At 37.3% G+C, this 9,793-nt stretch overlaps 1 protein-coding gene across 2 annotated transcripts; it reads right to left on the bottom strand.

The window, feature by feature from the left end:
• Nucleotides 1-2,623: 2,623 nt before the first annotated feature.
• Nucleotides 2,624-8,852, bottom strand: LOC131042563 (uncharacterized). 2 transcript variants are annotated; one of them, XM_057975880.2, is made up of 2 exons: nt 8,497-8,852; nt 2,624-2,866 (listed from the first exon to the last, which is right to left on the bottom strand). In XM_057975880.2, exons 1-2 carry the CDS (start codon nt 8,796-8,798, stop codon nt 2,806-2,808), a joined length of 363 nt encoding a protein of 120 aa, XP_057831863.1. In that variant the 5' UTR covers nt 8,799-8,852; the 3' UTR covers nt 2,624-2,805. The 2 variants fall into 2 exon arrangements, with proteins under 2 accessions (XP_057831863.1, XP_057831862.1); XM_057975879.2 differs by lacking the exon at nt 2,624-2,866 and adding an exon at nt 7,567-7,928 and having other exon boundaries at nt 8,497-8,850.
• Nucleotides 8,853-9,793: the final 941 nt, after the last annotated feature.

The following is a 9,793-nucleotide window of genomic DNA, read 5'->3' as shown; positions in this document are numbered from 1 at the left end:
GCCGGAGGTGTTGCAGGCGGTGGCCGGGGTGCTGAGCGCAGGGGTCGGGAGCTGCAGTGGCGGCAGGGTCAAGAGGCGCTGCAGGAAGCGGCGGCGGGGAGGCGGGTCCGGGGCTAAGCGCAGAGGCCGAGAGCTATAGCAGCGACAGCGCCGAGAAGCAGCGGCTGCAGGGAGGCAAGCGTGGGCGCAAGCTGGGCAGGGGCCCGGAGGAAAAAACTGCCGACAAGGGCCGGTGAGCCAGGGTCGGAGGTCAGGGCCAGTGGGGCCCGAGGATCGGTAGGAGGCCGAAGGCCGGTGCCGGAAAGGGGCCGGGAGCCGTACTGACATGTCCAGTCGTCGTACGGCAGCCAGACTGTCAACCCGGTACCGTGCGAAAAAATACAAACCCCCAAAAAAAAAAAAATTTTGCAAAAAAAACAACAATCGCCTTTTTTGAAATTTTTTTTTTTAAAATATCAAAAATCCGGCCTGCATGCCATAAAAAGGCAAACTATTTTTTTTTTTTTGAAAATTTTTTTCTCAATCTGCGTGCTAGGGTCGTACGGCCTGGATTTGAGAAAAAAATACTCCCAAAGGCTCAAGAACCAAAATAGGTCAAATTTTATATGACCATAGGGGTTTTTGGGCCTTCTGAGCATGATGGTGAGGTTAATTTAGGCCCAAAGTTCCCATAAAAAAAGGTCAAACCCTAGGTACATAAAAAAATTCCTGAAACCCCAGATCTGCTTCCAAAGCAAAAATTCTCAAAACAAGAACAAGTAGCTGCAGATCTGAAGCTCTAATACCATATAGGAGTTGAGAAAATACAACACAACAGGAGCCCAAATGATCTCTGCAAGCTGAAAAACCTATTACAAGGAGAAGTAAGGAAGCAAATCACAGAAGGAACAAAAACACAGGAAAAATATGCTCCAAAAGATGAGAGCTCAATAATCTCCAAAATGTATTGTCAATAATAATCCTTCTTCATACAATGAAAAGAAAGAAATCAACCTTTAATAGGTCAAGAAACCCTAAAAGGGAAAACCTAGGTTTGCACATAATAATTAATTATATGCACCTAAAGTTAGCTTAAGTGTAAAAGAGATAAAGCGAACTTAAATAATTAAACAAATAATGTTTAATTAATCAAGTAAATACCCAAATACTCTAACAAAATCTTCTTAAACACTAAACAACAAATAAACAATTAGCAAAATAATACACAACAAATAAAAAATGAAGTATTGTAGCACATAGAATGTCATGCGAACCTTGAAAGTTAGAGTATGTGACCACTATCGAGTCCTCTAAACCCTAAACCACTAAATGAGAAATACACAATATAGAAGAAAGGAGAAAAAGAACAAAGTCCCAATGGGTTATAACCTTGGTGAGATATGACAAACACATCTTCTATTTAGAGTCAAATAGTGGAGTAAAATGAAGAACTTCCTTCTCTTGAACACTAAACAACAAATAAATGGTGGCTAGAATAATATAAGACAATAAAAGATTAATAAATAAATAAAATCTAGGTAGGCCAGTACCTTAGTTACGTATAACAAACTCACCTTCCATTTATAGCCAAATCAATGAGTGAAATGAAGGAATTCCTTCTGAAATAGTTAACAACAATTAAACAATGATCTAAATAAAATAGGGCGGAGAAGGAAAAAACAAGAAAAACAAAAAGATTAGGTGAATCATTGACTTAGTGAGGTATGCCAACCTTAGCTTCCATTCACAATGAGAGAGGATTGAAATGAATAAATGTCTTCTAAAATAGTAAACAACAAATATAAATTGTCATAAATAATAGACAATAGAAAATAAATAACTAAAATGAAATAACCACTTGTCTTATTGCCTAAGTGAGGTATCACCTCCTATTTCAAGCTAGTTTGATGAGAGCATCAAACACAACCACCAAATAGACCTCTACATGCTTTAGACAATATGTTCATAGATGTCCAAATTCTTTTCATTGGATCCCTTTGAAGCCATGGGAAAATGATGGCAAAAGTGGATAGCTATGGGTAGAAAATACAAGAAATTTTGTGGAAGAAGACAATTGGTAGTAAGGTATCATGGATTTTTCTAATGTTGTGGATTGTACCATTGAAGGTGGCATCTTCCTATCTTTTCATGCCATCCCATCCACACATGCACAAAAGCAAGGTTGCTAAATGCATGTGTGGGAGCCCGAGTATGGAGTAATGAAAGATAAACATGTTGGTGTCTGGTTGAACATGAATTCTACATGGCATGAATGCATTAGTGGGAACATATCATTAATTGATAATCTACTATTGGCAATCCCCATGCACCACATTTGGTAAACTATAATTTTGATGGAAAAAATAAAGGTGTCTATTTGTTAACCTCTTCTACTATGATGAGTCAAAGACCCTTCAAAGTATATATATTTTTAAGTTTCCACCTTAATTAACAAATGATCGATAATTTTTTTCCTTCGTAGCACAAATAAGTCCATAACAACCTCAAAAGTTATTAGATGATAGCTACTCAACTTTTATGTGATATAAAAATTGTGTGAAGTTATAAAAATAATTCTCAACATGATAATAATCTGGATCTGACTTGATATAAGCATGCATGGAAAAGGATATGCACTCGTGAATTCGCAGTTCTTCAGCTTGTGCTCAATTTCATTGAATTTGAAAGAGGTTTTGAGTGTTCAATCTATTTTTGAATAGCAGTCATCCTCATTTTTATGGAAAACTGAGTTTGGAAATGGCCATTCAGATCATCATGCAATAACAGCATTAATGCATTTTAACTGAAGGACTCCAACTCTACAACTTACTTTCTCAGAAGAACTTCAAAGTCCATAACAAAGCATTTCAGGAAGGGCGGATCTAATCTGCAGAAGAACATTAAATTCTTTAATCATTTCAAGGTTTAATCTTCTTTCAATGTTGCCAAGTCTGTAACAAATTCTCTTCTAGCAAGCTTCAAATGTATGTGCTTAAAAATAAAAATTCCACACCAATTAAAATGCTAAATAAAAACTTATGAACACAGAAAGCACGTGTTTACAGAAAAAGGTGCAAGAAGTAAGACGCATTGAGTAGCAAACCAGGCACAATATATGTGTATGCTTGATATTTTCCAAGAAAATATTCATCTGGCTATCTTCTAGAAGCATCTGAAATGTTTTGGAATTTATGAAATTATAATTTTGTTTCAATAGATGGACAATATTACCCATTTCGAACTAAATATTTTCATAACTACGTTAAAATTGAAGAAAAAGTTGTTTTTCTTAATTAATTACTTACCATGACGGAAATGTTGGCATGGCATTCCAAAAAGACTTGAATTTATTTATTTTTACATAGATAGATATAGCTTATTTCAGCAGACCATGACAGCCAAGAAACTTTTTACATATGGAGGGCATAATTTTACCCGTGAGAATCATGATAGAATGTATGGTGATGGAGTTAACATTCTCTTTATTAACCCAACGATCTAGTACTTGTGAAAATCTTTCAGTTCTTCATACATTCTATGGTCTTTTATCCATTTCTGTAAAAACTCATTGTCATAGTTACAATGAGGGTCTAGCAACATTACAATCAACTGGAAAACCTCACTCGTGGCATTGATTTCCTAACCCCATTCTGTATCTCATCAGCCTCTGTTATGCAGTGTGAAATGCCTATATTGTTTATGTTATGTCTTTGATGAGCTTTGGGAGCAAAACCTATTTATCTTATCTTGAGCATTGTGTAGTCCAATTTTTTTCAAAAGCCTCAAAATTCAAATAAGCATTCCCCAGATGTCCATGTCTTATTCACTCCAAAAGATAACATATAAGGATCCTACATTTTCCTACAATCTCATACCATAATATGAACTCTAATTGGTGAAAGAGTGACAGACAATATGATCATTAATTCTATTCGAATCCTATCAATACGAGACCATTCTGTTCGTTAAACAGTAGGAGTGAACTGATGATTTTTGAGCCTCGCACGAGTATGATTTTGTCTTAAAAAGTCACAAGACCCGAGTGTCGCTAAACCAAGGCTAATTGCAGTCCTTTACTTCCTCTCTGCAACATGAAAAGGAGCAATGGCAGACATGTTAAGGCACTGTTTCTTTTGTTTAAAAATCATTTATGACACATGTTTTGAAAAAGGGTGGATACTGTTGCTCACACTCACATGATGAATATGTTTGAAATCGGGAATGAGAAAGTGCAGAGGATATTCACCCACACGCCCATTTTCTTGCATCATCGTACAAAAGAATGTCAAATGGAGCAGTTTAGCCACTGTAAGGATTCAGGGGGAGGACGAGATAAAATCATGAAAGGGAAATCGTTTAGAAGACTCTGTCTACCCCACGATCAAACTGTTGAAAGCAATAGTATTCATAGAAATTTCTTCTTAATCAACAACACAATAAAAAGAGAGCTGAAATTATTCTGATTTTCAATTACAGTAGCATCACGTGATAAAAATGAAATCTGAAATACATAATTGTTTGTTGAAAACATTGGATTGTTGGAAAATACTGTGACATGAGAATGTCACATCACAAAAGGTTTATCAATCCGGCGATCAGCAGCTTCTTATCAGCCCTCTAACCCTCTCGCTAACCCCTCACAAAAGTTTCCCACAAGAAATATAAGAAACTTACCAACAGTCGAAACCACATGTTTGCTCTGGCTTGCGGGTTGGGATAGGATAGACTGTGACAGTGCATTATGGCACAATTTATGTCTATATAACTTTCGCAACCTATCTCACATTCATATTTCAATGCCCCTGTTTGTTCGGAGCACCTCAAGCAACGGCAATTTTTCTCGTTAGCATGTAGTCTGAAGCTATGACCAGGATGGTGACTGTGGGTAAGTGTCAGACGCAGCAGGGTGTATTTGCAATTCTTTGCAATTCTCCAAAGCCTGAACACAAAACCTAATATTTTGTCTCCGCAGATGTCGCACCGTTGTCCTCGCTTAGGCTTCTTGTGAAATCTGAGCGTGTATCTAGGATACCGGGGATGCACACAATCATCTGGTAACTCAATACATGATCTGTGGAACGTGACATTCCCACATAAACGATATTTATACCCTGTATTAGCTCCATATGCTTTACACCCCTTGCATCTGTAACGTATCAAACCTTCCGACAAATAGAGCCGGTGTTTATGACGCCCTGAATACAAAACTTCCACATCTGCTGGAGGTGCGGGGATGGAGTGGATTAAAATCATTCAATTTGCATGGTTTTACAGATAAAACTGTCTCTGAAATGAAAAGCCCAATTAACATTTTAGTAAGATATGAAGACCTCTTTCTTCTACACTAAGAGCTCTGAAAGAAGAAATTCCTAGCATTAATTGCTTATGCCATGTGAATACCATCTTGGTTGTAATATGACATATCTATGCTATCAGCTATGCAGATATTTATTTGACTAGTCCCTCCAAATGGGCTCTACTGATGTTGAACTGATTTTAAAATACTTAGATGACCAAAGTTAAGAAAACTTCCTTGGAAACAGGGTGTTTTGATGTTGAACTGATAAAATTCTTAGATGACCACAGAGCTCAGGAAACTTCTTTGGAAACGGGGTATTTTCAAAAGCACTACATATAACATGACATCACACATAAGTTAAAATTTTAATAAATCTGCGGCCTTCCATAGAAATGGAGGATTCATTCAAACAAGTAGGTTTGTATTCTAAGGTCTTTATCGAAAAAAAAAAGGCTTGTATTCTATATGCATAATATTAATGTTTCTCTGTGGAGGACTCATTTGAATACAAAGCTTGATAACTATACCTCAGAACAGCACAAGAAAGAGAAAACAAACATTCTGTTTTACAATGCAGTGCTTACCTTTTGCCACAGTTAACAAGATACTCAGAAGAAGCTCCGTAACGATTGATATAGCTATAGAGATCTTTGTAAGTATTCCTTGTGTGCTGAATATCTGATGTATATGTAAGCTCCACAATCCCTGCTGACTGGTTAGTATACAAGACCCGAGTGTGCTAACCCAAGACAGTCCTTTACTCCCTCTCTGCAACATGAAGAGGAGCAATGGCAGACATGATAAGGCAATGTGTGTGCATCCCCGGAATCCTAGATACCCGCTTAGATTTCACAAGAAGACTTACTAGCTAGGGCAACGGTGCGACATCTGCCTTACCATGTATTGATAAGGCTCAGTTCAACATACAACATTTAGCGCAAACAATATCCAGTGAGTATGTACAAATTATTCAGTCATATCTCCATGAAGGTATATTTTGCTTGCACAGACTGCATTTAAGTCTTATTTTCTTCTCTCTGATAAGTTTCAGGGAATGGTCGGCAAAAGTGTGTTCGTTAGAGTTAATTTATGGTACGTCAAGACATGACGGGTGAAATTTCAGACCAGGTTTGAAAAAAAATGTCCAAAGAGCTTCGTGTGAGAAGCCTTTAAAGAGATTCTTGCAAGCTTTGCACTTTTGGTGCAAAAACGACGACAACGAGCAGAAATTTAAATCTTGCTTAGCAAGATTTGGCTTAGCAAATATGTCTAAAAGTTTGGCACAAGAAAGATGCAGCACCAAGTCGAAGTTGAAGCGGTCTCGATTTCTGCATTAATAACCAGCATCTGCTCCCATTTCTCCGGAACCGCTGCAATAGAAACATTTTATTCTAGGCATCAGAAAAAGCTTATGCTCGTGGCGGGAGAAAACAAGATCAAGAGGATTGGCAGCCATAATGATGAGTAAATTTGAATTAGAAACACGGGTTGGCTCAGTGTGTTTCAAGGAACAGGGAATGTGAGAGATTGGAACCTGGGCTCCCTAATGGGATATACACAATAACAAAGCAATTAATTACACAAGGCGTTATCTATTTGAAGTTAATCAATATTAATTGATTAACTTCAAATAGGGAACGCCTTGCATAATTGCTTTGTTATTAAGTATATCTCATTAGAGGGTCCGGGGATCCGGGTTCCAATTTCTCGCGTTCCCAATTCCTTGCAAACAGTGTCCTGGACTCGCACTAACCCAGCCCGCATTTCTAATTCAAATTTACTCAACGTTATGACTGTCAATCCTCTTGATTTTGTTTCCTCCCGCCAGAAGCATTCACTTTTTCTGATGCGTAGAAGAGAGCGTTTCTATTGCAGTGGTTGTGGAGAAGTGGGAGCAGATGCGGTTATCAATGCAGAAATCCAGACTGCATCGACTTTGACTTCGTGCTGCATCGTTCTTGTCCCAAGCTTTCAAACATTTTTGCTAAGCCAAATCTTGCTAATCAAGAGTTAAACTTCTTTTTGCGCGCACTGCAAGAATCTCATCAAAGGCTTCTCATACGAAGCTTCTCGAACAATTTTTGTCAAACCTGGGGGAAATTTCACTCGTCGTGTCTTGACATGCCACGAGAATTTAACTGTAACAAACACACACTTGCCGACCATTCCCTGAAACTTATCAGAAAGAAGAAAAGAGAACTTAAATGCAGTCCGTGCAAGCAAAATATACCTTCATGGAGATATGACTGTATAATTTGTATATACTCAATGGTTATCATATGCGCTAAACATTGTATGCTGAACTTAGCCTTATCAATACATGATAAGAGAGATGTCCAACCGTTGTCCTCGCTTAGCAGTCTTCTTGGGAAATCTAAACGAGTATCTAGGATACTGGGGATGCACACAATCATCTGGTTAGTCAATACATGATATGTGGAACGTGACATTCCCACATAAATGACATTTATACCCTGTATTAGCTCCATATGCTTTACACCCGTTGCATCTGTAACGTATCAAACCTTCCGACAAATAGAGCCGGTGTTTATGACGCCCTGCATACAAAACTTCCATATTTGCTGGAGGTGCTGAGGGTAGAGTGGATTCAAATCGTTCCATTTGCATGGTTTTACAGATCAAACTGTCTCTGAAATGAAAAGCCCAATTAACTTTTTAGTAAGATATGAAGACCTCTCTCTTCTACACTGAGAGCTCTGAAAGAAGAAACTCCTAGCATTAATTGCTTAAGCCATGTGAATACATCTTGGCTGTAATATGACATATCTATGCTATCAGCTATTCAGATATTTATTTGACTAATCCCTCCAAATGGGCTCTACTGATGTTGAACTGATTTTAAAATACTTAGATGACCAAAGTTAAGAAAACATCCTTGGAAACAGGGTATTTTGATGTAGAACTGATAAAATTCTTAGATGACCACAGAGGTCAGGAAACTTCTTTGGAAACGGGGTATTTTCAAAAGCACTATATGTAACATGACATCACATATAAGTTAAAATCTTAATAAATCCACGGCCTTCCATAAAAAATAAAGGATTCATTCAAACAAGTAGGCAAAACTTGTATTCTACATGCATAATATTAATGTTTCTCTGTGCAGAGCTTGTTTGAATACAAAGCTTGAAAACTATAGCTCAAAGCAACACAAGAAAGATAAAAACAAACATTCTATTTTAAAATGCAGTGCTTACCTTTTGCCACAGTTAACAAGATAATCAGAAGAAGCTCCGTAACGATTGATATAGCTACAGAGATCTCTGTAAGTATTTCTTGTGTGCTGAATATCTGATGTATATGTAAGCTCCACAATCCCTGCTGACTGGTTAGTACTCTGACATACTAAAGATATCTGCAATTGCAGCTTGGTCAGGCACTCTGCAGTAAAATCTTCACCTGAATGATCTTTCTTCAGGTTTTGTTTCCTCGTTGGGTTATTCAGTGTAAAGGAGTAAGAATGGAACAGAAGAACATCTCTGTCGATTTCCCAAAACATATCAGTAGTCGAAGGGATGTTAGGATAAATAAAACCTTTGTATGGTAACTACCTGTTTACTAGTGACACGCTACATTCCTTATTTCATTAGCCCACCAGAATAGCATGATGTCTGTTTTCAGGGCAGTCTCACCTCAAATTCTTTTCCGGCCAGTCTCACACCGAACTTGTGTTGTTGAGGTTGGCATTAACAAATGTACGAATAAATGACAGATGCTATATGACTACAAAAACAAACTCATGCATAAAAAACTCACTGCAACGATAGCGCATTAAAATGATGAACAGATATTTTCATCGTTGCACCGAAATTTTTGTTGAGGCCTCCACCTCTTATAGGCACCACATGCCATGGTGTGTTATAAATGTCGAAGCTGAAAGAGCAGCTTATTTGGCAAGTTTCTTGCTTATAACTAAGGTCTTAGGGTCACATCATCAAATACGGTGCCACATCAACATGCTTTTTGTCAATATGTCCAAACTAACCCCAAAAAAAGGTGAAACCAATAGTCGTGCAAAAGGGTCCCAATATTTGTGCTTCTGATGTGGCATCACGTGATTGGTTGCTTTTTACAACTAACAGTATATTTCATTTAGTTATTGGTAGTCATCATCAGCAATAACAACTTTGAAGTCACAACTACTGGTACAATGTTGTCAAAAAAAACTGAATATTAAACGAACAAGTATGAATATCAAATCAACAAGTATGAGTATTAAATAAACAACTATCACAACAATTGAAACATGTTTAACTATTGAGTCCTCTCCCTTAAATAAAAGAGAGCATAGATTAAAATTTATAGTGGATATATAACTGGATTAGAATAAAAATAGCCTTTTGATAGTGATAGCAAAATAAATAAATCTTTGAATTTGTACATATTTTCTTAAATTCAGCGTGGTGAGTTGAAATTGTGGTGTGATTTGATAAAGAATTTTAGGGTGAATTTTTTTTTATCAAGGATTGGTTTTGAGTCATTGCCTCTTCTGGA

Source organism: Cryptomeria japonica, chromosome 9, assembly GCF_030272615.1.
Source record: "Cryptomeria japonica chromosome 9, Sugi_1.0, whole genome shotgun sequence".
Classification (NCBI taxonomy): Eukaryota; Viridiplantae; Streptophyta; class Pinopsida; order Cupressales; family Cupressaceae; genus Cryptomeria; species Cryptomeria japonica.
Note: the sequence above shows the minus strand (reverse complement) of the source record. Positions and strands in the feature narration are given on the sequence as shown.